The following is a 27683-nucleotide window of genomic DNA, read 5'->3' on the forward strand; positions in this document are numbered from 1 at the left end:
TAAAGATCAGCTTTTATTTATTTTTGGTTGTTTTTAATGGAGTTATCCAGCTTTCCATCCTCCAACCCAGAAAGAAAGAGGAAAAAAACACTGAAAATTAAAAATACAGGTTATTAAAAAAAACACATTTTGAGGAACACTCTCCAAGCTACAAAACATAAACGTGTTGAACTCAGAAAGACAGAAAAGAACACAGGTTCCAAATCGTAGACAGTCTTTTTAGTTACAAATTAAAACAGGAAAAATCATAGTTTTCACATAAACATCTTTTTAACTTTTGTTTCTGGTGGTTGTGAGGTTTCCTCAGAGGGTGAACGTGTCTGAGAAGAACACCGAGCCCAGTCCGTTGCAGGATCTAGACCGCGCCGCTCTACTTCCTTAGACCCTAGAGAATAAAAACTTTATAGACTATGTGCGAGAGCTGCATCGTATTGTCCAAGAAGTTTCTTTATGATGAGCTCGAGAAAGTGTGCAGCTTGTTTGTATGTATGTGTGTGTGTGTGTGTGTGTGTGTGTGTGTGTGTGTGGTCCTTCAGTCTCATTGCTTCCCAACCTTTTATTGTCCTCTCGTCTGTATCTCCTGAGAAATACATTCTCTCTCTTCTGAACCAGTCAGTAAGGAAGAAAAAAACAAAAAACAACAAGAGCCAGTCTGCCGGTACACCAGCTGACCCAGCCTGTCAGCCAATCAGCTCTTGCAGTCCACCAACTGTCTGTGGTCACTTGTACTCGTCTGTGGTGTGTGTTGATCCAGTTTCAGTTCAGTCCGTGACCATAAATACATGAAGGCTCCAGCCGGTCCACAATTAAAGCTCCGAGGCAACTCCTCCCATCAGCTCCTTCCAGATGAGCTGAGCAAACATGATCTGCTGCCCGGTGGTCCAGCCGAACCAGAGTAAACTACAGGACCTCCCACAGCTGAGGGGGAGGGAGGGGGGTGGGGGGGTGGGGGGTTGTATGAAGAGGGCTAAAGAAAGAGAGAGAGACAGAGAGAACAGAGAGCAGGTCTTCTCTCACTTCATTTGTGTCTCTGGAGAGCTTTCCTCTTCCTCCTCTTGAAGAAACAGCAGCACCTGCAACACAGACAGTTATTATTCAACGATTTCTCTGACAGTTTACTGATATTAAATATGCCGTACTGTCATACAAAGTGGCGGGATACAAAGGGTTGTGATGGAGAACGTGACCACTGACTGTTGGAACCTAAAATGTTCTCTTTTTTCCTTTATTTGGAGTCACATAGTATTGATAATACAGTTTGATTGACAAGTCATTCTAATAAGTGACCCAAAAATAACAAATTAATAACAAACAATATGTAAAAAACTATTAATAATAATGATGATAATAATAATAATAATAATAATAATAGGAAGGAAAGAAAAATAAACCTAAAAGGAATTCATTTAGTAGGTTATTGAATGAAAGTTATTTTTAGAAATGTATTCTCATTCAAAGTTAGTTTGAAAAGGGCTGAAAGGCACTTCATACTTTTTTATATAATAACATATTTTTCTGTTTTTCTGACACAAAGGGGGACCAATTAAGGCTAAAACAACAACAGAAAACACCAGCATAGAGCACAGCATCGGCTGAGAAATTTGCATCCCTGATCTAACCCTAAAAAGATCTGAATCCAAATGTTCATGGGCTCAAATAATTCTAACATTCCTTTCTGAAGTCAAAACAAGAACTGCCTCTACGGCAGGATGGACTTGAGTGCTCATGTTCATTAATGTGCATTGTCCCTGCAACACAAACCATCATTAACATACTTCAAAAGGCGGTTGATTTTCATTAAGAATGACTAATTGTGATATTTTCACAGATAATACTGTGGTATAATTTGAGATATTGGAGGGAATTATATACTTTTTTAAAGTCCTGACTTCTCTGTAGCACTGTGATATTCAATTTTGGTACTTTAATGGCCACATATTTCGCCGTCACAAATATTTGTTTATCATTAGTTAGCTTTTTCAGGAAAGATATATATGAAATGGTGCCTCCCACAATTAGAAAAGAAAGTGCTGTAGGTTGTACTGCAATTTTTGATTGAACTGAGATATATTGTTCTCTTTAAATTCTTCTTTTTTTTCCAGGTAACAATAAACTTTGTGAATTATCCAAGTAAATACAGACTAAGAGTTTGTGTTCAGCACACCAATAAGTGATAGTCGATGTCTGGTTACATTTCTCTGTTACCTCTTCATTTGTAGTTATTTCACACAAAGGTTTTTTCTATGTTTTTTTTCTTGCTTCACTCACAGGTTAAAAGTGGCTTAGCTGGAAAATGTGATGTCACATTCCTCCATCCACAAATATTTTATAGCAATAACCCGATCAAAATGATTCTAACATAACTTTTTTGTTTTTGTTTATATTCTAGGAACAAATCTCTCATGTCAAATCTATTGAGTAAAAAACAAATATATATAATAATCAAATACTGATATGACTTGTCGTCCTCAGACTTTCCTAAAAAACGCAGAAAGCAGAAAACAATAAATGTATTTAAAAGAACTCAAAGCTCTTCTAAATAACGTGTCAGAACAAACAGAGCACAGGCAGACTTTCTGCACCATCAGCATTATGTCAGAGTTAAGTCAACACTTTCTGAAGTGATGCTTTTTACAGTAAAACAATGACTAAGCTACGGGAAGTCCAGGTGACAGTCATTACCTTTTTGTTTTAATCACATATTTAGCGCGTACTCTGGATAGGCGTGCTGATGTTAAAAGGTGTTGAAATACTCCACACATATATTCTACTTTGTGTCCTTACTTGGTATCATCAGCCACTTCAACCTCTGCGTTGGCTGTGATTGGTGCGTTGGAGTGTCCTGCAGTGGGGTCGTCTGTATTCAGCTCCCCATTGGTTGAACTCATCACCTGGAGTCGAGAAATAAAAAGAGAGGGATGAGTACAGGTGGACCAAAATCAAGACATCATGTCCACACTAAGGCAGATACAAGTGAAACGCTGTGTGTGTGTGTGTGTGTAAACAACAACAGGTTCCACAAAACAAAACAGTGGTTTAGCAATTAGAAGCCATCTTCTTATTTCTTTCACTGACATTCCAGCCCAGATCCTCTCAGTCCATCAGTTTCCTGCTGTCCATCCTCACAAAGGCAAATGTTTTCAGATGTAGCCAGCCTAATGTGGAGGTGGTAGGAATAAGTCCATAAGGGCCGTGACCTCCAGGAACACATTAACAACATTTATATTGCTGCCATGCAAAGAAGCTGCAAGTTCACTTAATGCCTTATAACAGAAAGCAACGACTACTTTGGGGACTGGACACGATCCACGTCTAGCAGCAGCAGCTCTGACACCACATACATGCTCGCTGCAGCGGCTCACTATCCCTTTCGACATTTCAGGCAGCTCCATGTGTATTTACTATTTCCCATGCAGCAGTGCACCTGAAATGCTCTTTACTTTTATAAAAAATGGAAGCACCCTCCACTATGGGGCCAATAGAGTAGTGCAGGAATGAGTCCTAACCCTGGGAATGAGTTAGCATTTCAACACTTTGGGCGCCACTCAACATCTAAAACAAAAAACAGATGCAGAGCCTTGTTATAGGCAAATCATATCTTTTTCTATATTCTTGACGCATGATCCTAAAGAGATATCCGGGTTTAATGTGTTCCACAAACATTACTGCTGGTATAATTACACGTGTGCATTTTTTTCTCTCCCCCAAACTCTTTATGTTCCTGCTGACTGCATTCATATGACTGTACACTACATATAAATGTTTTAGAAAAATAAACGCGTTTTCCTTATGCCACGAAATGAGCTGGCGGGAATGTAGCAAAAAAACAAAAAAAGGTGGTTCAACGTGGCTTCAGCTGCTGTCCAAACTCAGGCCTCAGCTGTCCTGGTTAGGGTTAGGGTGGTGAAGGAATGAGTCATAAAACCCAGAAAAAAGTTAGCATTTAAGCATGTCCGGTTCACTTGTATTTAAGTTCTTAGTAAGATGACATCAGGGAGTACCTCACTGGTGAATGTCTGACGCTTTTATGTGTGCTAAAAAAGTGAGGCTACCTACAAGCAGAACATTAGCCACCTTTAGGTTAGTGGTGGTGATGAGCAGCCATGTGAAGGTGACGCTCTTTGTATAGAGCATACTGTTTTTTGTTTCTGCCATTATATTTTAGGGTTCAAAAACTCAGAGACCAACCCTGCTGAACAAAATGTGTAAGTATCATAAATGTGTGTTGGACACAGATCATATTTTCTGCATTATTCCAAAATCCAATGGAAGAATCCCCTTGCTTTTTTGTCGAGGTTAGCTTCTTGGTTGGTACACAAAAAACGTCATCAGTGCACCACCGCTGTTAAAACCAAACACCAACTTAGTAACACAACCACTGCCTCCCTGACATCATGTTGCTACAGTGACCACTAATTTAAATATCATACAATTAAATAAGAGCAATGCATTGAAATAGATGTTGGAACACTCTCTGCTCTGTCAGCATAGAAGCCAGGCCTTCTGTCCCCTTACAGAACGTCTCAGTTATTTAACGTGAAAAAAGGCTTGAAATAATGTGACATTCCTTAACATATGATTAGCTACAAAAGAGGATTAGGGCCACATGAGAAAAATAATTCTCATGTGGCCCTAATCCTCTTCCGTACTTTGCTAACCTAACATGGATACATGAAGGGTTTTTCTACAACAATTGTCCCATGGGAGGGGATTATTGTGAGGAACAGTGTGGAGGTGATCCCTGCTCTGTCTTGGAGAAGGTCATGCAGGCATACAGATAGACAGCTAGGCAGACAGACAAGAAGCCAGCAGAGCTAACCCTTCCTCTCAGTACCTGGACGGACCCGCCCAGCCTATCAGCAGTGAGATGGGAGCCCAGCAGCTCTCGATTGGTCACTGGAGTGGGCTGCGACTCACTGCCTTTCCCCTCTGGAGACTAGAGGAGACAGGAAGCCCAATCGCAGGAGAAACCACACAGGAGAGGGAGGGAAAAGGTGAGGAGTACAAATAAAATGGAAGCGGAGGCTCGCCGTGGAAAAAGGGGAACAGTCATGATAGAAGGAAGGCGAGGGAGAGGTGGGAAGCCGAGCAGTTGGAAAAGAAGAGTGGGTGGTGTGAGGAGCGGTGAGGCGAGGAGAAAAAACAGGAGGAGGAAAGAGTGAAAGAGAAAAGCAATCGTGAGTTCAGAGTCAGTATCTGGTGGAGTGTGTGCAGTACAGTGAGTGCACAGGAGACTGTAGAGCCCCGTGCAGAAGGGGAAGGGGTCTATTTTCTGTATAGCCTCACCTCACCTGCCCCAAAGGCCTGCAGTGCCCTAACTACAGGCACCCTTTAAACGATGACTGATTGGTGTGTGAGAATGCAAAATAAAGAGGCATACAGCGATAATGATAAGGAGACACCTTTTGTTCTGCTTCAAATGAGTTGGAATTGTCAGGCCACACCGGTTATTTTAAAACAGACACATTTGAAAGCTAAGAATTGCTTTACAGCTCTCCCTGAATCAGCCATTTTTGTCTTATCCATGTAGATTTTTATAAAGTTTATCAGTCGTTCTTCGATAGACCTTACCTGACAGAGAAATACATTATTCACTCATCTGGTAGCCCACAGCTAACTCCTATATCTGCCATAAGACCCACAAATGAGTGCATTTGTTCATTATTTTATGATTTCCACATTCTCAGAGGAAACAAGATTGTAGTTTAAGTATAAAATCCTATAGTTCTTTTCTCCTGATTGGCAGAAGTATTTTAGGAGCGTTCACTGACACTGTGAGCTGAGAGCGCCGTTTCAGTCAACTGACACGGGTCGTGCTTCTCATCATTTCCTCTTTCTCGACTTCCATCGCAGTCAGTGTTGTGGTAAAGTCATTTAAGAACCTGTTTATGTTACAACCTGCCCTACTGCATCCCTCAGGTTACAATAGGGAAGGGAAAACATGCAGTTATTTCACTGAAAACAGGAGAGTTTAGTTTTAGGGGCCAGCCGTACATAATATACACTACATGTTCTATTGAGAGTGGACTAAGAGTATATGGGTCCAACGTATGAATATTTATATTGACTAGTTTTGTCATGATCCTGCAATATTCTTTGATGAAATACTAGGGTTGCAAAGGGGCGGAACATTTCCGGTAAATTTCCATGGGAAGTTAAGCTGCGGAATTTTGGAAAAATTCCATATTGGTAACTTTCCATGGGAATAATGGGAATTATGGGAATTTAAAGGAACCAACTGGGAATTGATGCAATGGCATGAACAGATATATAAATAGTTGGCTAGCTAAACAACTGGAATGATCTTCGAAACATCGTGCAGGAGGCAGATAAAAACAGCATCACATTTGAGGTAGCTAGCATCTTTATAAGAGTGCCTCATACATAAATGATAAGTGATGCTAGCTATGGCTTATTTAGTATCTAACTGATCAGCTAGCAGTGTTGTGGTCAAGTCACTATGCCTCGAGTCCAAGTCCAGCTTCAAGTCTCCAGTGTTCAAGTCCGAGTCAAGTCCAACTCTTTAAAAAAAATCCAAGTCGAGTCTGAGTCCGCCCACTTAAAGTATATGTGTGGGTAACCCTGTGTTGTTAAACTTCGAAAAAACATAACTGTGGTCTCGCAGCTCGTAGGCGTGTCCTAATGGCGTGCGCTAAGAACTTTCATATGCATTGAAAGGGCGAATAAGAGAGCTTGATACACACATCATTCACAAAGATGTATGCGTCAAGCTCTATTATCGGCCCCCTAGCTCCGGCTGTTAATCATGTAGGATCTCGCGGGAGAATGCATCAGAAAGAATAGAGTCAACCGATTCCGGCAACATTTCTACGCCGTATTATGGCATAAATAATAATAGAAACACATCGAAAATGTTGCGAAAACGCGCCGGCGTGTTCGTCGACCTCAGGGTTTTTTGTTTTTTTTAACTTATTTTTTTCTTCATTTTTCTTTCAACAATTACAGTGTCAGGGAACATCGTACATCCATAGTTAAACACTCATCCTTAAATCAATGTCCTTATTGTCCAGTGGCAATGGTGGTGTCCTCTTCTCGTCCTCTATAATCCGTCCATTTTTCACATTTGTTCTCAAATTGTTCCTCTTGTAGTCTCAGTTTATGTGTGATTTTCTCCATTACAAAAATCTCTTCCACAGTGCACATCCACTGCTCCTCAGTCGGTGGGTCTACTTTGTACCACATTCTCGTAATCGTTTTCTTACTGGCTGATAGCAGCACTTTAACAAGATACTCATCCTCTCTTTGTATTATGTGTTGTGTTAAATTCCCCAAGTAGAGTATTTTACACGTTTTTGGTATCTCATATCCGACTATTTTTTGTAAATCCCTCCATAGTTTGTCCCAGTATCCTTTTAACTTTTGGCAGGACCAGAATATGTGTGTATGGTCAGCATCCGTGTGACCACATGCTCTCCAGCATGGTTGTTGAATAGACACCACTCCTTTCCTAATCTTTGGAGTTATAAAAAATCTGACCATGTTCTTCCAGTTAAATTCCCTCCAGATCCTGGAGCTAGTGGACGTGCACTGCGTTTTACAAATATTAAACCACTCTTCCTCAGTCATTTGTTCTTTCAATTCCTTTTCCCATTTTTCTTTGATATAAAGAGAGGAAGACTTTCTGCATGACATCAAACTTCTATATAGGACTGAGATTACTCTGCATTTTTTACCTTCATAAGCTCTCCGAAATACCTCAACAACTTCATTATCAGTGTCAGTTTTTATCTCCTTCTCATAATAATCCTTTATTTGCAGGTAGCGATATTGTTCGTATTGATCTAATCCAAATCTACCCCTCAACTTCTCAAAACTCTGCAGCTTACCCCGTTCAACCATTGTACATATTGCCGTGATCCCTTTTCTCGCCCATTGTTTAAACCCTTTATCATTTATCCCGGGTATAAACCTATCATCAAACGCAAACCAACTCAAAATCTTTCTTTCTTTCTCCAGTTTATTCTTTTCAACCACAGTATTCCATATTTCAAAGTGTAGTTTTGGTTATTACGTCTAATTGGTTACCTAATTTTCCCAGTAGGCCTTTATTTGTTATCAAGTTTCGTACTTTGGCGTCCATCTGCCCTATTTCTATACTTTTCCATCTTGAGAAATACTCATTGTTGTACCAATATATCAAGGGTCTGATTTGTGCGGCATAGAAATACTCCTCGAGGCTTGGCAAAGCCAAACCTCCTTTGTCTTTAGGGAGCTGCAGAGTTTTGTACCTGGTCCTAGGTTTCTTTCCTCCCCATATAAACCTCGATATCCACCTATCCCAGTCTTTCTCAAAGAGTGGTCCACGGACCCCTAGTGGTCCGTGAGTATTTTGGTAAAATGTCACATTTGAAATTAATATATTATAAGTTGAAAGTGTTTCTCAAACTGTCTTAAAATGACTAGTATAGAGTGTAGCATAGATGTAGCGTAGCTACGTAGGTTCGTAGCTACGTAGGTTACGATCTTATGTCATAAATGATTTGCGCAGTCAATTTCAGCTGTCAACCGACAAGATGGATCGATGGCTAAAGACAGGGTCAGTTAAAAGAAAATTAAATGACAAATCTGACGCAACAGTCAAGGTGCATCGTCCTGATGCAGAAGATCCAGCAACTACAAGTGGTTCAGCCGCAGCGACAAGTGATTTTGTGTGCGTTACTGAGTCCCAGGAGAGCGGTTTGCCGTCTAACCACCACCCGGCTGAAAGCTGTGAAACTCGGCTTGATCGCGGAAAGTCCAGCGCTAAAGTGAAGAGAAAATATCACAGCGACTACATACAATTCAGATTTTTCTGGACCGGAGATGAAGAGGATCCCAATCCACACTGTGTTTTGTGCTACGAGTCGTTGGCCAACGAGGCTATGAAACCCGCCAAGCTCAAGCGTCATTTTGAGAGCAAACACAAGGAATACATCGGGAAACCTTTAGCATTGTTTGAGAGAAAACGTGATGAACTTAAAAAACACATGACGAAGGCGCCCTCACATTTTTTTGCGATGGGGGAAAATGCGAAGGCTACAGAGGCATCATACAGGGTATCCCTTCTCATCGCAAAAACAGGGAAACCTCATTCGATAGGTGAGAATTTAGTCAAACCAGCTGCCAAGGTTATGGCTAATGTATTGTTTGGGGAGAAAGCAAGCGACGAAATTAACAGGGTCCCCCTCTCCAATGATACTGTCCAGCGGCGAATAACAGCCATGGCTGAAAATAGGAAAGATCAGCTGATCACACGTTTACGCCAAAGCCAGTTTTTCTCTCTGCAACTGGACGAGTCAACTGATATCGTGAATGAGGCAAATCTGCTGTGTTTTGTAAGGTACATTTATGATGGCGGTGTGCAGGATGAATTTCTGTTTTGTCGTTCCCTGCCGACCAACACCACAGGGGAAGCCATTTTTGACTCAGTCAACGATTTCATCCTGCAGAATAATATCGACTGGACACGATGTGTTGGTATTTACACAGATGGTGCAACTGCAATGACTGGGAAACACAAGGGACTGGCAGCGCGCATACGCGCAGTTGCACATTGCGCCACAGCAACACACTGTTGCTGTTGCACATTGCGCCACAGCAACACACTGTTGCATTCACAGAGAACAGCTGGCTGTGAAAAAAATGCCACCATGCCTCAAATCAGTACTGGACGAGTCTGTGAAAATTGTGAATACAATAAAAACCAAAGCACTGAACACACGTCTTTTTAAAGCTCTGTGTGATGAAATGGGAAGTGAACACACAAAACTGCTTTTCCATACTGAAGTTCGCTGGCTGTCGCGTGGGAAAGTTCTCACCCGTCTATTTGAACTGCGCGATGAGGTGATGTTATTCTTGCATCATACTGATGAACTGTATGACAGACTGCATGATTTCCAGTGGCTCTCAAAATTGGCATACCTGGCGGATGTCTTTAGCGCACTCAATGCTTTGAACTTAGCGCTGCAGGGAAAAGCCATCACCGCCTTCAATGTGCAGGACAAAATTAAAGCTGCACGCCTCAAGATGGAATTGTGGTGTGTCCGTCTGGATCGCCAGGAGTTTGACTGTTTTCCGACGCTTGTGGATTTTCTCCTCGCTGCAGATGAAGAGCTGGACGGCGGCACAGTTGCAGCCTTCAAGGAACATCTGCAAGGCCTTCACTTTCAGCTGGGAAGATATTTCCCAGAACTAGATGCAGGCTGTGAGTGGATCAGGAATCCATTTGGGGACAAAACGCATGAGGACGACTTTCAGAGAGAAAAGCTTGACGGACTTTTGGGTCCACGTACAGCCTGAGCACCCAGAGCTGGCTGACGCTGCTCTGAAACTGTTGATGCCGTTTCCAACCACCTACAACTGTGAAGTTGGTTTTTCTACACTTGTTGGTCTGAAAACAAAGCAGCGTAACAGGATCAATGTGGACTGTGATATGAGACTAAAACTCTCCAGTTTGGATCCAGACATTGTTTCACTGATGTCTCAGCACAAGCAGCACCATTCCTCCCATTAGGTAGCAACAGAGACACGCAGTGTATGAGTGAGTAAACAATGCTATTTGTAAATGTAACAGTGTAAATAATTACCTTGTATTTATTGTTAAATTTGTCAAACTTGTGCCTGCAACCATAGTTTTACTGTATTACATTTTTTTAAATCCTCAGCATTTTGCGTATCTCTCTGTTCGCTCGGACATAAACTCAGTAATACATGTAGACTATGTTTCATATGATGTGTAAAATCTATCAGCATTTACCGTTTAAATCGCATGTGAACGAAATGCTTGTAGAATCCGTAGTTGTATTTGTATTGTTGATTTAATGTGTGAACGAGCGATATAGAGAAGGTCACATAAAGCTGTCATTATTAGGCTGTAATTTGTAATATACTGTTGGAGTAGTAAGCAGGCCTATTGTATTTATTCTAGTTTATATTTAGTTATATTTGGTGTATATTTAGTTATATTTGGTGTATATTTCTCCTTCCTTCTTTGTATTGAACTGTTGCACCTCAATTTCCCTCGGGATTAATAAAGCTTCTTGAATCTTGAATCTTGAATCTTGTTTTGGGATATTGGGGGAGTTAGGTGGTCCGTGAGTATTTTTTTATTGGTTAAGTGGTCCTTGGTCTGAAAAAGTTTGAGAAACACTGACCTATCCCATTGCATAAACTGCTTTGTTGGGATCGTTACTGGCAGAGACAGGTATAAGAGTCTCGGTAGGACATTTATCTTAATTATCTCTATTCTCGAGCTGAAGTCCAAAATAATAGCTGACCATCTCTCCAAGTCTCTCCTAATTTCTTGATTTATTTTAGTTTATTTTGCATCATATAGCTTGTCTATTCCTTTCGTGATATTTACTCCCAAGTATTTTATTGATTTAGCATTCCAATTGAGTTTAGATGTATCCTTTATCTCTTGGGACGGGGAGTAGTTTATTGACAAGATCTGTGTTTTTGTGACATTCATTTTGTAACCCGAATATTTTCCATAATTCTCTCGTAACCTGATGAGGTCTAGGAAGCTTTCGTTGGGTTGCTTTAGAAATATCAATATATCATCCGCGAATAATCCTATTTTATGTTCCTCCCCTCCTATTTTCACCTCTTTAACTCTTTGCTCCTGCCTCATCATTTGGGCTAATGGTTCGATAAATACCGCCAATAGACTTGGAGAGAGGCTGCACCCATGTCTTGTCCCCCTTTCCAGACTGAAACGTTGTGTCAAGCTACCACTTATTTTGATCCTTGCCATAGGTTCCTGATATAACGACCTAATGCAATTCACAGATTCCTCATTGAATCCAAATTTTTCCAATACCTTATACAGAAATACCCAATTCACACTGTCCAAAGCATTTTCGGCGTCTATGCTTACCAAAATTGCACTTTCCCCCTTGCTCTGTATATTTTCTAGAACATGTACTCTCCTTCTTATATTATCTTGTGTTTGCGTCATTGTATTCATATATCTATTCATTTGTTTTTTGTTTCTCTTCATACTTGTAGTGTCTAACCTGTAATTCAATACCACATTAAAATCCCCACCGCACACTAATGTCCTTTCTGTTTCCAGATTTATAAGATCAAAAACTTTTTCATAAAATTCTTTTCCACTTTCCAGAGGTACAGACACATTGAGCAGTGTCACCAATGGGTTTTTGTAGTTTCCCTTTTATCATGATATATCTTCCCTTCTTATCACTAACTTCTTTGATCAGTTCGAACTTTACTGTGTTAGAAATCAGTATCACCACACCCCTCTTGTGATTCTGCCCAAAGGAACTGGAAAATGAATTCCTGTAGCCCAGCTTTTTAAACTGTACATGCTCCTCCTGTGATAGGTGAGTTTCTTGAAGAAAAATAACCTGCATTTTCTCTCTTCTAAACTTAGATAAAGCTTTATTTCTTTTTTTGATATTGTTTAAGCCGTTAATGTTCAGCGACAGCACCATTATGTCATCATGTTGCATTGTTTGTATCCCTTGAAATAATTCCTAGCCCCTCCACTGTAATGTTGTCAACCAACTTTTCGCCATGAACAAAGTTTGAACGAACACAAAAACTCAACTTCCCCGCAAAAAAGGGCCTCATTCCCCATAGGCCCTGTCTCCTTGTTGGTGGGAGTGGGGGATAACTTTTTCTGAACAAAAGGCCCCCCCTAGTGGTTTGGGGTACACCTAAAATAGGCCTTCCCATCCTACTAGATATGTCCAACAATCAGTAGCTACATAGCTCTCTCTGTCGATTCACCTGTAAACATAAACGTTAGAGAAGTCTCATTTGTAAAAGAGGGAGGGTGATCTTAAGATTCGCCACTTTAAGTCTTCCCTGGTGGAACCCTTTCTGTTGTATCACATTTTACCTTAAACACAGTAAGCCTTTAACTCTTCTGGGCTCCCCAGGGACTCCTCCCTTTCCCTCTCTCTCTCTCTCCGTTGACCAAAGTCTTCATCGTCTCCTCATCTTCTAAACTCTAGCAGCTTTCCTTTCGCTCGGTTCGCCGCCTCTTGGTTGGCGTCCTCGGATGTGGCGGACCCTCTGTTTATCTTCTGCCTCTCTCCGACGCGTTGCCATGGTGAAGCTCTCCGGATCCACTCTTCGAGTGAAGGTTCGCTGCCGTGCCGCTCGCCCGTCTCCAGCCCTCTTTTCTGCATGTCCCGCGCTGCGTCTTCGGCGTTACTATAGATCTTGGGCCCATCTGACCAGTGGATCCTTATCCTACTCAGAGGTGTCTGAAAGCGTATCCGTTTATCTTTTAGAACCTTTTTAATTTCGGAGTAGGATTTACGTTTCTTCATCACCTCGGTGGGGTAGTCGGGGTCAAAAAATATCGGTCTCCCTTCGACTGTTATTTTCTCTTTCCAGGCTTTAGCCAAAATGCTCTCTTTGGTCTCATACTTAAGAAAGTTGACCACAATTGACCTCGGAGATGCTCCCGGTGGCGGTTTCTTTCCGAGACTTCTGTGCGCGCGTTGGATATGGAGCTCGGTTCCCTCCGGTATCGCGAGCTCTCGGCGGAGGAGTTCCTCCACCAGTTCTGTCACAGACTCATTGTCCCGTTCAACCACATTGTAAATTCTCAAATTACAGCGTCTTCCGTGTCCTTCCACTTCGGTCAGCTTCTTTTTAAGTTTTGTTTGTTGTTTTTTTTAGAGTGAGGATGGCTTCCTTCGCCTCGATGTTCCACTCCTCCAACTCCGCCACTCGCACCTGTGCCTCGGTTATATCCTTTCGCTGCTCTTGTATTTCCACAACGTTTTGTGCCAATTGAGTTTCCTCCTTAATGCCGGCAAACTCTCGCCTCACCTCCTCTTTAAATTCATCTTTGAATGTCGTGAGGTCCTGTTTCATGTCCTTTTTGAGGTCACGTATCTCTTTCGTATTGGCGGCCAGTCCCTCGAGTACCAACCGGGCCTGACTGGAGTCGTCGTTTTCCCCGCTTGCCGCCTCGTCTTCAAACTCGTGTTCTTCTTGGTCTTTGAACATTGTTTTTTTCTTTGAACTTCTCTGCCCTCGTCCCCTACTCATTGCGTGTTGGTTTGAAATTTGTGTTCTCGATATTTTCGTAGTTTGGGGGACAGATTCTTGTCTAATCGACTCAGGAGCTCTACTCTACGCTGCCATCTTGCTCCGCGCCATCCCGGAAGTTCCGACCTCAGGGTTTTAATGACAAAGTTGATTCCTTTTGAGTCATCGCGAGTCCGAATGCAATAGTTGAAGTCCGAGTTCAAGTCATTAGTGCTCAAGTCCAAGTCAAGTCACGAGTCTCTAAATTTAGCTCAAGAGTCGGAGTCGAGTACTACAACACTGTCAACTAGCTATCTACTAGATGAATACATATGTATGTGATATTTGCAATTTTAACATAAAATACATACATTACCCCATAATATCATCAAACCTTACTTCACTTTGTGTAGTCCACAGGCTCAAATGTGTGGTCCAGTCTTCTAGAAATCATATGTGCATGTGATGGAGGAATGCACAGTACCTGTAGGGGGGTGTGGTCGCAATAGCCATGCAGTAAGCAGTGTGCTATGTGCATGTGATTGAGGAATGGCTTGGATATATTTGAATGGCATCGGTTTGTTTTAGTCAAGATTATGCTAAAATATACTTTCCCCAACTACATTTAAGTTCCCTATGAAGAGCCAACCTTCAATTTAGAAAATTCCCAGTTTATTCCCATGGAAAGTTTCCATCTTCTAAAATTCCACATTTCATATAGTCTGCAATAACATATACAGAAACTGGATTTCTATCAACACAGGTTTTTTTCTGTCCCATGAGTCTTTCTGTTTTGTGGCACCGCTATGGAAGATTATTTGTCTCAATATTCTTTTGAACAGATCAACAACCCGTGTGCATTCTTCAAAAGTAAAACATGAATTGGAAACTCTAAAACATATTTTAGACAAATGTCCTTCCATAAACAACACTGAATCACCACAGCAATAGCTATCCTGAAAATAACATCAGGCGCAACATATGTTCTGTCCTGTGGATCCAGTCTGACTACAGTTGTGATGAGGCAAACAAGAACCTTTACCCCCACCTGACCTCAGTGTGTGAATCAACACACATCTGATGTCCACTTTTACTGAGACAAACAAGACAAATGTCCACCCAATGATTTATAACGGCAATTTAACTTGACTAGTTTTGATCGTTTGTTGCTTTCTTTATGTGTTGTTGGCTTTTTTCGTTGACTAAAAAGAAAAATAAGCATAAACCCTGAGGCAGCAGTCCTGTGAGTGAGAGGCAGGACTGCAGCGTGTGGCCAGCAGAGTGAGGCTGGTGTTCACAGAGAATGGATTAGTTTTTCTCAAGACGAAGAGAATCCCACTACACTTAGGCTACATAAGTATGACGTTAATGATGTGGGTATGCTATTGTTCGAGCACTGGGAACTTCTCACACACCACGTGTTGACAATGCACTACTGAAATCAAAGTTATGCGGGTTTTTTTGTTGTATTTAATAAACATACAGCTATGTTTAGCCTTTAACAAAGGTTATGATTACTGTGATGTCAATATTGCACTAGTCCATACTGTGATTTAGATAAATAAATTGTGTTCCTACAGTATGTGGTACCTGCAATTCTGTAGAAAAGCGTCAGATTTTAGGAATTTTGGGATTGACTTAGTACCGAGGTATCAGGTCAAATAGTTTAGAGTTTCTGTTAGGTATTAATCATCTAATCAGTACGCAATATTTAATTGAAATCACTAACCACCAACAAAGTGGCAAATGTTCCAAGTATTCATCAACATACAATGAACAAATAAAGCTTTTAGGTAATAAGTTCTTGAAAAAGGGAATGTTGTCAGCCTTTAACAGAATGCTCTGATCTGCATAAAGGTATCAGGGAAAGTGAATCATATACTGGTGTCAAAAAGAAGCCACTATTCAAACTGAGATCCTGCACTGGTAGAGCGTGGTTCAGTGTTCCCTATGCTAAAGGAAATGAAAAAGGAAGACTTGAGGCCCCTTCCCATTAGAGGATGCGCCCATCTGTTACGGTGGCTGCCACTCCGATACTTTGTGTAAATGAACTCAGTGAGCAGCCTTCCTGAGCTCAGAAAACTATAGGGAGAATATCATTTGATAAATGTGCTCTGTGTGTGCAGAGTGTGTGTACCTGGTTTTTGGTCTGCGGTGCTTTCTCTCGGTTGCTCGTTTGAAGTGGAGTCTCACTGGCCACTGGACCAATAGGAGTGGGCTAAACACACAGGAAGTGGAGGTTAATATCAGATCGGAATAAGAAAATACACACTCAGTGACATGAATTTTATTTCCAGGACTTTACATCCTATTATTGATCCTGTGCAGCAAGTTCCAACCTTTTTTTCTCTGAGGGGGACACTTTAACCAAGGAGGGATTTTTCCATCAACTTAGTCAGTAATGCATGAAAATTCATGACAAATTCATTAATAAAGTAAACCTAGAACAAAAATGCTGAGAACATTTGAGGAATATCTTAAGGTTTACGTGTCTCAGCAAGACCCAGCAAGATTTACCTTGTTAGTTTGGGAACCCCGGATCTAATGGATAATGTTCAATAAACTCTTTTGTCATGAGAAACTAATTAAAGCTTACATTTAAACATCACAGCTAAACTCAAGACACATTTGAAATACAAAAACGTTACATTGTTTTCTGCTGACCTCAGTCAAGTGAGGATATTCAGATAACAGCTTCCAAAGACGTTTATACATGCCATCAAACATTTGAATATGCTTCCAGCTAACTTTAAAACCTGCCTCAGATTCTCACACTTTTTTGTCGTTGTAGTTATATCGACAAATGTATTAGTATTTATATTTTATACATCTGTATTTGATCTGTTTTAATAGTGAGTGTGATAGGTACTAGGATATGATTGATGTGCGTGTACCTGCCCAGGGACTACAGACGCAAATGAGCTTTTAGCTTTAATCTGGCATAGCATGTCTTCTCTGATTCAGATTAATGTATAATTTAAACATGGTCCCTATTCAATAAAGATAAATAATATACTTATAAGAATTAATAGGTACAAAATGTTCTTGGTTAAGATATTGAACCCAAATTGCTTCTGTCGGATTGGCTACCGGTGTAGAGGTGCATTATAAATTGCTTTCACTCAAAGTAAGGTCATGTCATTACTAGCATGACTACTTCACAGTTCTTGTTTATAGAGTAGATCAGTATAATGAAGCAATGATCAGCTGACTGTGTGCAGAAACTAACCAGTGGCTTCCCAGTCCAGTCGTACTGGTAGTCAAAGATGTATCCGTTCCTGTCGAAGAGGTCCGTAAAGAGTTTCCTCAGGTAGTCGTAATCTGGCTTCTCGAAGAAATCCAGTCGACGCACGTACCGCAGGTAGGTGGCCATCTCTTCTGTTGCATACACACATGTACCGACCCCCCCCCCCCCCCCACACACACACACACACACACAGATTCAAACACAGAGAGACAAGATTTGATCAACATATGCCAACTTCATAATATTTGCAACAGCTGCAACAAAATCTTTTGTATTGCATTATGTAGAGCTGTGTGTACACACACCTGGGAAGTTTTCACAAAGGACCTCTATGGGCGTGTCCCTCTTGGTGTCTCCTATCTTCTGATAACGTTCTTTTAGAGTGTCAGCCTTAAGAAGACAGACATGGAGGAATTGATTCACTATTGGTAATGGAAGGCAGCTTAAGACAGAGGTGATACAGAGGCATAAAACTAAAATGACTAACCTTGAGTCCCTGCCAGGGCAGGCTGCCACGCAGGAAGTACATGAACATGTGACCTAGGGCTTCCAAATCATCCCGCCGGCTTTGCTCTGAAGTACAGGAAAACAAAAGGCTTTCATTACTCTCGATCACGACAGATGCAAGTTGTTTGTCCTAAATGCAGCAGGCCTTCTAACTCAATCAGAATGAAGGAGAAAACACTTTTTGACCCTCCGAACTCATTTTTTATTATAGGAATAAACTTCTTCTTTCAGATTGTTATTATTATTATTATGTTATTTATTTAGCAATTATGCAAATGTAATGCTTTTCTATATATTTTTTAATTGAGTGACCAAAACTATTTAAAATATGTGACCTTGGGATCAAGGAGGTTGGGGAGCACATGACTCCATGATTGTATGATATAATGAAAACCAAACAATCAGAACTCTAAACGAAACATCTTTATTTCAGTCCTAATTGTTTCCCCACATCTGACCATGTTCGTTTGCCTCTTTGCCACTTCTTCAACCACTTATGCGTCCTGGGGACATCTGGGGACACCTGGCCGCAGAGAAAAGGTTATTTTCCTTGGAGGGAACGTGCTAAAACAGGCCCTTTACTGTAGAGTAACTTGCATCTAGCTGAGCCAAACAAAGAAACAAGTTGGCTTGATGGACAACCTCACACTCCTGTTGCTCAATTAGCTGTTACTTTTAAAGTATTAAAAACTGAGATTATTTGGGATTATAAAAGTGAAGTCTACAAGCGCTATCAAAATAAGTCAGGATCATGGACTGTTTTCAATATGGACACCGAGTTGGCCCCATTTCTCAGCTCTGGACTCCGGAATGCGCCATTTAGCATTTTAAATTAAACAAAGTGATAGTCACTCCCAAACAACTCAAAGAGGCACATTGTTGGTCAGCTTTTTGAGAGCACTGAGGGTCCGTGTTCACAGTTCATCCATGGGGAATCTCTCCACAGATGTTCTCAGGTAGAAGACAGTTATATAATATCAGTGCACATTCATTGTGCTAGTGTTTCTACCATATTTTTACGAAATTCAGCAGAATCATCACGTAATTATTTCATTTATTAATAATAAAATGAGATTAGTGCCACAAACAAACTTTTTTTTGCTTAGGGAGTGCTTACATTCACATGCTTAGACATTTGATAAGGTACATGTGTGCATAGGTAGTCTCAGCTTACCTTTCCCCAGGTGGGTATTGATGCTCATGTATCTGGCCGTTCCAGTCAGACTCTTGTGCTCTCTGTACGGGATGTGTTTCTTCGTCTCTGGGTCTATGTACTCCTTGGCCAGGCCGAAGTCTATGATGTGGATGGTGTGTTGCCGTTTGGAGCCAGGTCGGCCCACCAGGAAGTTCTCAGGCTTCACGTCCCGATAGATCAAGCTTCTGGTGTGGACAAACTCCATGCGAGTGATCTTAGGGAAAAAAAGCAGAGCAAAAGGGCTAAACTAAGAATCCAATAATAAAAATTAACAAAGATTGTCACCACTGTGTTATGTGTCTAGTTAATAATATCATTATTATTACTGGCTGCTGCTTCTTAGTTGGTCCTTACATTGCTAGAGAATCTGTATGTAACTATGTGCAATATATCATTGTACTGTAATCCACCTGCTACCATACCTCATGCTACATTGTTACACTTATTTTATCAGTACTGCTTCTACCTACTTATCTATCCATGTTATACTTTTTATTTTAAATATCATGCCTTTTATCTTAGAGTGTTTTCTTTTTGTGTCCATCTTCACTTTTGCTGAAACAATGTAAATGTGCACTCAGTGGGACGAATAAAGGAGTTCTGATTCTGATAAACTACAAGTGTTTAGAAAGAGGGTTTTACCAGCTGTATAGCTATCATGAGGACAGTCTTCAGAGAGAAGGTCCGGTCACAGAGGTCAAACAGATCTTCTAAGCTGGGTCCAAGCAGCTCCAGAACCATCGCGTTGTATTTACCACACGGTCCAAAGTAGAATACCTGGGGCACACCCTCTGGAGGAACACAGAGAGAAGGGACAGTCAGAACAGCTGGACACATTTATAAATCAACACCATGCAGTTAGCTTCTGTTTGGCAGGCCATACTGAAGCAGCTGCTGTCAGACCCGCCCAGAGCAGCCTCTCTCCTCAGGCTGTAGGACTCAGCACTACACCATCATCAATTGTTTATCTTCTTCTTGTGTGGCAGACTGGGGCTACAGCTTGTGCAACCCCCTGTCTCTAGAAATGATCATGAATTCATGAGAAATCCACCTAAAATCCACCATGCCTGGGGGAGTTGACTCAACATCAAATTATGATACAAATATATTTTAGCTGAGATACGTTTTAATTATTTTAGCAGTGTGCATGTGCATGTGCCCTCAGCCACATTGAAGATGCGGTAATCCACTGACCTGTGAATAAAAGTTGCAGCCACTGTGCATGTTGTCTTGTGTGTTTTGGCAGATTCTGTTTATCTAAAACTTACTAATTAAACTGAATTCTCTCTCAGTCTACATTTTCCTTTTATCTGCAATATACCTTTGCTGTTATAACGCTGTGGGACCAAATAAAGGATTTCTGATGTGGTCGAAACCATCAAGTTTGAATCTTGTGTTTGTGAATTTATTGCACCACCAGCAAATCTGTCCACAACATCTAGTTATTCAAATATTTTTGGATATACACAAATGGAAATTATGTTTTATTATTACATATAGCGCAGGGTAGTGAGAGCTGTATAATCTTTATGAAGCACACAAGTGGTACATTTTCCAGACCCAGGGTTCAATCTCCAGTAGCAATCCTTCTGGCTCCTTCATGTGTTCCAGTAAACTTCATTTGTCAGGTTGGAAACCCATGAAGGGGTCTTGTGTATGTGTAGTCTACACCCTCCATAGGTCAAATGTGGAGTTAGGAGTGCATAAGCAATCAGGCATTCTGAATAGGCCCAAAATAGCGTCAAATTAGCAAAAAATGAAGACAATTATGGCACTTCTCCAGAAATCATGATGAAAAGTATCATTTGAAAAGTCTCTAACATTAGTGCTGCTAATAGTCGACCAAACGTTAGTCTTAGTGGATATCATTTTCATTCGTCTCTTAGTCGCATCTGGGGGCTGTGCATTGTTGTCAGGCAGAAAAAACCTTTATTCATGAGCTGCGCCTGCTCATTAGGGTCATTACGTCGGGCAGGGAATGGAATGTCAGTACTTTCTTTTTTAGCATTGAAACAGAAACCATTTTTTGAAGCAAAAAATAAATAAAAATAATAATAATCATAACGTACGACAAATAGTCAACTAAACGCTTGAATTGACGACCACTGGTTGAAAAGAAAAATCTTTAGTCAGCCAAGTTTTACTGCAAGGATTTCCATGTGACAGATAAATACCTCGGCTGAGGTATAAGACGAAAGTGGAAGTCTTACCCGAACTCCCCAGCTGTTTGTAGAAGCGGTATTCTAGGTGGAGCTGTGGCGCCCGAGACTTGATAGGCTCCTACAAAAAGAGGATGATGTCACCATTAGAATTGTCACACAACAGAGGTAGTAAATGAATGAAACCCATTTCATAATATATATTTTTCTGACACTGCTGTCATACTGAGGAGATCAATCCCAATTGTTGCAAGTAGAAGATGCTTGATGTTATGCTACTTTGTAATTCTACTCAGCTACAATTCAGAGGTAAACCGTATACTTTTACTCCACTAGGTACCCGGATTAAATTCACATGCTACACATTAATACCTCCATGATTATCAAGAAAATATATAATATATCCAATTTATTATTATGCTGCTGTATCTTTGTAACTCTGTCACATCAATTTCCTTCTGGATAAATAAAGTCTCTACCTTTTACTTTTGGTGCTTTAAGTATATTTAGATGCCAAGACTTTTGTACTCTTACTTGAGTACCATTTTAATGCATGACTTGTAATGAAATGTACCCACACTATGGTATTTCTACTCAAGTAGAGGATCTGAGTACTTCTACTTTCATTCAAGTACAGGATCTGAGTACTTTTTTCCCCCTCTGTATGCGGAGAGCTTATTTTTACCAGTTTGATAGCCACGTATTCGTTGGTGTACAGGTTCTTCCCAAGTCGCAGCTCTCCAAAGTTCCCACAGCCGATCTTCTTCCCAACCCGGAAGTTTGGTCCGACCATCAGAACCCCAGAGTTGGAGCTGGTGCCCCGGCTTCCGTGCCCCGATCGACTCCCCGTCTTGCCGGGCATCCTCTTCCCCTCTTCTGCGTCCCCCTTTCCTCCACCACCTCCTCCTCCTCCACCTCCTCCACCACCTCCACCTCCCCCAACTCCTCGCTTGTCAAAGTCCATCAGTTTGTGGTAGCCTGGCCTCTCCACGGTTAAGCCGATTCCATGCAACCACAACAACTACCAAAACGACTGCCTAGCGGACAGACAAATGTTAGGATTTCCTACACCAGGACAAACCTGGAAATCGTGTCCCTTGAATTTATAGAGGGCACAGGTTTAAGCTTAACTGATACAGATGTGAGAGCTATTCATAAAGTACGAAGTTAGGCAGAGCCAAACGGTACGACGAAAAAGATGGGCTGGTGAAAGTGTAAAAAGCAAAAGCTGCTGATTGCTGGGTGGGGGGGGTAGATGACTTAATGAAAGAGGTGAAAAAGATGATGGGGTAAGGGGGTACCACTAGCAACTGGTTTTCAACCCCCTTGCAGGGGCCAGAGATGGTGATGGAGGGGAAGAGGTAATGGCCTGATCAGTCACCATACGTTGCTAGCCATATGCTAACATGCTATATGAAACTGGGAAGCTCTGCTAGCTTAAGGCTTTAGACAAACCAGTCCACCATGACAACAGCCCCTGACTCAGCCCCAGGGTACACGTTGACAGCAGGAATGAGTAGAGTTGATCAAGAACGACTTACATCTGACTTTCTATTACCGCTAGATACTTTAGGCGTGTGATTTATTTCCATAGGGCTTGGTTAGTTGGTCTTTGAGCTTGTGATCCTGTAAATGCTGGATCTCTGCACGTGTCCTCTATCGCACAGAGGCTGCTAGTCTGCCACAATGTTGGGTCCTATGGAACACCGGGTGAGGCTTTGGGTCCTAGGTGTGAGGACCGCTGAGTGAATGAGAAGTTTTGAAGCAGCACCTGGAAGAGATAGAGAAAAAAGGATTAGATTACAATAATTTCATCAGATTCAAGTTTATTGCCAGGTACGTTTACAAGGATTTACTCTGGTGGTGCTAACAAAAACAACATAAGAACACGGGTTCAGAGAAACCTATTAGATATATGCAATGAAAGCTGTACCATATTTCAATAATTCATTTATAGCACAGTTCTTTCAAACACATGGCACCATTATTGGGCTCATACCTCATAACTGAAATGGCTTTTGTAACCTTATCTCGTCTAATTGAAGGGATAACATGACAAATATTTTTTGAAGAGGGAGATGTTAAAATGTCTGACCAGCGACCTAAGGATTATTGTTTGGGAGAGTAATTCCGATGCAGTTTATAGAAGTAGAACAGATTGTAACAGATGTAACAGATTCTGAAAGCTTCAGATCCTCACATTTGCAGCAAATGTACTGTAATTCCTGACATCACACTATGTAGACATATTCTATATCAGGTAATGTTTGGCAACCACAAAAATCAGCAAATAAAGAATGCAGAAATGTCAAAACCTCATCAAGACAAAAATCTATTGAGTGGTATTGGGAGGGTTGGATTTATATGTAAAAATCTTTCTAGCAGAAGTGACAGCATGTGTCGTCTCCAACAGAAAACCAGGCCAGATCTTCGTCCTGAAGGACAGGACATGTTCTCTCGTGTTTCTGATTTCCTCTTCTAATAATAACACTCATCCTGACTTCTCCCGTTCCTTCCTCCTCTCCTCTCAGGTTCCCTCTGCACTTCATTTTCTTATACATCCTTTCTACTCAAGCCCTCCGCTTCTCTTCCGGCTGGCCACGCTACGTAAAGCTGGTAAATAATGGTCTTTGTTTTTATGTGGTGGTAGAATCTTAATCCAATGGGTCGCCCAGTTAGAGTCCGCAAACATACCACGTGCGGTATGTTCACCTCCCTGGCACTGCCGAGGGGCCCTTGAGCACATCAGCCTCCAATACTGCTCCCTGGACGCTGGATATATAATAGCTACGCACTGCTCCTCTTAGTAGGATGGCAAAACCATGAGGACGGGTAGGAGGAGGAAATGTCTGCGATAGTGGACAATGCATTGTATGTGGATGCATCTCCTCTGATGTCATTAACAGGAAAAACATGAGCGCTGATCCGCTGTAAGGCAGGGCGACATGTGAACTCTGAACACCAGCAGAGTGACCCACTTCTTATATGGGGTTTTTATTGTGTTTGCTACATTTCTGCAAACACTACATAAAACCATTTTCACAACAATAAGCATAACTTTTTACTTTTATATGTAAAACCGGCACTTGAAATGACAACATAACAGTCAATGTATCACTGTGGTACATTAGAAACAACTCTTTCAGTAAGTCAGATATTGATGTTCTGATTTCATCAAACCCCTCTAACTACAGGCGACCCCCACAGGATATTTGTGGCCAATAACAGCAGCTGAATGCATGTTCAAAAATGCCAATAGCATCCTTTTAACTGAACATAACACACTGCAGTTTGTCATATCTTAATTCTACTACGTTTTTCAGTTTGTACTTTTTTGGTATATTCAAATTTGATGTAAAAATGCTTCTCTATTCTTTTTTCATGCTAAATAGTTTTTTTTTTAAAACATATTTTATTTTTATATTGGTTATATTTTTGAGCAAATTCCTTGTTTGCATAAACGTACCTGGCAATAAACTTGATTCTGATGAAACATTGTGATTCTGGAGGATATTGGTCATGACAACCACTTCAACTACAGAGCAGCTGTGTCAACTCTTTGCCTGTGAACCTGAATAAATGTGTGAACCTTCTCAGCCAAGGTTTACAGATTGAGGGAATTAGGTTGCTCAAAACTAATCAAACAAGTTAGCTAAAGTCCCAATTCATAATAAAAATGTAACTGCTTTATGTAGTGACTGTGGTCAGAACTCTGCTGTAATTATATCCGCTGTAGCAGATAAACACTGGTTTTACCTCCCACAGAGGTCACTGTCAGATTGAGCTACTGACAGCAGAAATCAATGATACTGTATAGGCCATATATGAGAAAGGGTTAGGCCTGCACAAAGCAAGAGGCAACATCACTCCTACACGGTGTCTTTGGCCTTAGCTAAAAGAACAGTTTGCAACACTGGCATGAAGAGAATCTAGAAGACTGGCCTTTACTAAAGACTGGTTTGAGCTAGTTGTGTTTGGTAAAAATTAACTTGCTGTAAAAACTCTGCTCCTTTTTTTCTTTTGGCTGTGTAAGCTATTTATGTCCTTTAACAAATCATAGGATAACAAAACAGTTCCACTTTCTTTAGTATATCCTCTACTAAAATCAAATCATGCACCTAACTGGAAAATATTTTCTAAAATATCTTAGTATCAACCTATTTATTTTAAGTAAATATAGAATACTTTTAGGATATTTAAAATAGTCTTTGACCCCAGTACTACTTTTCCCTGAATAAAAACAGATGATATCTTAAAATGTGATTCCAGGGTGCATGAGAAAATAGGCCTTAAAAGGAATTTTAGAAATACTCGGAAAACCTAACTTTACCATACTGGCATATTAACTTGATTTATTATTGAAAATATATAAAGCAATATAGGTACTGATAATTAAGTAGTCTATTAATACACCCACTAACCTGCATCAATCCTCACATCCAATAGTATCCTCTACACAGCAAGCCACAGGCCACAAACCTGACCTCAATCACGGACACAACAGATTTAACTATTTTTCCACAAGTACAAAAATGTGATGCAGAGGAACTGTTTCTTAGATATGCCTTTGTTGGCTTTCAAAACAACATATGCCCAGAGCCTCTGCATCAGCCACGTTATACACCTTTTACTTGTTGTACAAGTTGTATTTGGATGGACATTGCTTTTGAAAATCTGCTGACAGTGCAAATATATATTAATACATGCTTATTAGGGGGAAACATATTAGCGTGGGGATATATATATATATATATATATGCAAAAGCTTCCTACATGCAGTGTATTTAAGATTCCACTAAATGTAAGCTAAATTCTCTATGCTTTTATTAATGAAAACACCAGGTGCAATCAAGGAACTGTATGGTGTCTTTCCAATAAATTACAATTCACAAGTTACTCTATTTATTTTTAACTCTCAAAGGGGACAAATGTATGATCATGACTGCTGCCTCTGCATTACGAATTAACCCCGTCCTACAATAACTGTTGTTAGGTTTGGTATGACAACATTTCCAATGTTTATTTCTACAGAAGGTTTGCATTTGCTTATCAAAAGCACCTTACAGTAAAACTAGAAAAGGACAGCATGTGGTACTGGTGGGTCCAATGGCACGACAGGCTTGATAATACTATTCAATCTCTTCATTGCCAGCTTTTCTCAGCAGCCACTTCAACGTTCTTTTAAGGGAAATACGTTTAATATCAAGCTTTACCAACATGGCCTTGTCTCACCACCCACACTCCAACGATCAACTTAGCTGCACCCCCTCTTCCTGGACTCCATAAAAGGATTTAGGTACCTGTGAATATTCAGAAGCCTAACTGATATACCGTTGAACACATTTATGTTTAAGAACGTGGTTTTTGCCACTATCTCTGAATTTAGACCTGAAAGCTGTTAAGGGGGTGAGCTGTTTCAGAGTTTGCTTATGGAGCTAATGTTAGCTGAAACGACTGCAGCAGATTCCAACATATGAGGAAGAATAACTGTTCAATCTGAAAACCATACCACACCACGGGGTTCGATGCCCGATAAAAAACTGAAAGACTATTTTGGAAGTTATAATATTAAAATGTTATTGCACGTCAAACTATTAACCGAGCTAGGCAACGCAGGAAGTTAGGTTTAGGCCACTGGAGTTTGTGTGTGAGTGTTTGGCCTTGGTGTAGCTTGTCAACGTTAGCTTCATTGAAACCAATTGGAAATAGCAAAGTGGAGAGAAGCACATTTAGGAAAGCAGTTTCAGGAAAAACCCAACAAAGACAATAGTAACGAGCAGCAGTGAAAATGGACATCAACAACTCTCTATCAAGCTAACTTTAGCGTTTACTAGCCACTGTGGTAGTAACAGGACGTAGCCTGATAGAAGCTAACATGTTAGCAAGCTAGCTAACTAGCCAATGTTGGCTAACACTACATTTCTGCCCATACATACAGTCATTCATAAACATAGCTTGCTAATTCAACAAACCAATGCGTGGAAAGTTCAAAGAACGATATAACGTACCTTAACCAACGTGCTGTATGTTGCTATTCGTCAACTTCGGGATAAATGTTCTTATTTCCTTCGTGTCGTTTTCCTGCTCATCTCTTTTTCTGTGGATGTTTGGCTAACCAGCTGAAAAGCCTCGCCAGTGACCGTAACGCAATTTGCGTAGAAGAGGATAAGTGCGTCAGTAAACGGACGAGGCGAGCGTAAACTGCTTTGAAGAATACAAACTGAAAATCTGTGTGCGCAAATGTGTGTGAGTTTAGCCTACGTGAGAGGGGGTCACGAACACTTTGATTTCTGGAGAGATGTTTTGCTTTTCACCTGCACTTTTTTTATACTCTTTTCTGGTGTTTCTAAATATATGTATCCAATCTATAAAGTAGTATAAACCAACACTTTTTATTTTAGAATCAGAATCCAGTTTATTGCCAGGTAGATTTACACACACAAGGAATTTGATTTGGTGGTGCGAACATAAACAATCTAAGAAATAATTTGCAAAAGAATTCAGAATATAAATATAGTGAAACTATTAAGCATTCAAAAAGAAAATGCTAAAGACAAGTATTTAT

At 40.7% G+C, this 27683-nt stretch overlaps 1 protein-coding gene across 4 annotated transcripts; it reads right to left on the minus strand.

Moving 5' to 3' along the window:
* On the minus strand, positions 1-27346 carry LOC134865948 (casein kinase I). Of its 4 annotated transcripts, none has more exons than XM_063885806.1 (12): positions 27127-27346; positions 21804-22889; positions 21170-21239; positions 19602-19750; positions 18939-19173; positions 17745-17830; positions 17563-17647; positions 17240-17388; positions 16148-16228; positions 4835-4936; positions 2785-2891; positions 1-1073 (listed from the first exon to the last, which is right to left on the minus strand). In XM_063885806.1, exons 2-12 carry the CDS (start codon positions 22080-22082, stop codon positions 1019-1021), a joined length of 1398 nt encoding a protein of 465 aa, XP_063741876.1. In that variant the 5' UTR covers positions 22083-22889; positions 27127-27346; the 3' UTR covers positions 1-1018. The 4 variants fall into 4 exon arrangements, with proteins under 4 accessions (XP_063741876.1, XP_063741877.1, XP_063741878.1 ...); XM_063885807.1 differs by having other exon boundaries at positions 17240-17385; positions 27127-27343; XM_063885808.1 differs by lacking the exon at positions 4835-4936 and having other exon boundaries at positions 27127-27337.
* Positions 27347-27683: the final 337 nt, after the last annotated feature.

The sequence above is a fragment of the Eleginops maclovinus genome, chromosome 6, assembly GCF_036324505.1.
Source record: "Eleginops maclovinus isolate JMC-PN-2008 ecotype Puerto Natales chromosome 6, JC_Emac_rtc_rv5, whole genome shotgun sequence".
Classification (NCBI taxonomy): domain Eukaryota; kingdom Metazoa; phylum Chordata; class Actinopteri; order Perciformes; family Eleginopidae; genus Eleginops; species Eleginops maclovinus.

Bases quoted from the DNA above. Each gene is read 5' to 3' on its own strand.
- LOC134865948 (XM_063885806.1), bottom strand. From the start codon at position 22,082: ATGGACTTTGACAAGCGAGGAGTTGGGGGAGGTGGAGGTGGTGGAGGA. The intron at 21,240-21,803 runs GTAAAAATAAGC...CTCTTTTTGTAG, and splicing joins AATACGTGGCTATCAAACTG to GAGCCTATCAAGTCTCGGGC. The intron at 17,831-18,938 runs GTAAGCTGAGAC...CCTGTACTTCAG, and splicing joins CAATACCCACCTGGGGAAAG to AGCAAAGCCGGCGGGATGAT.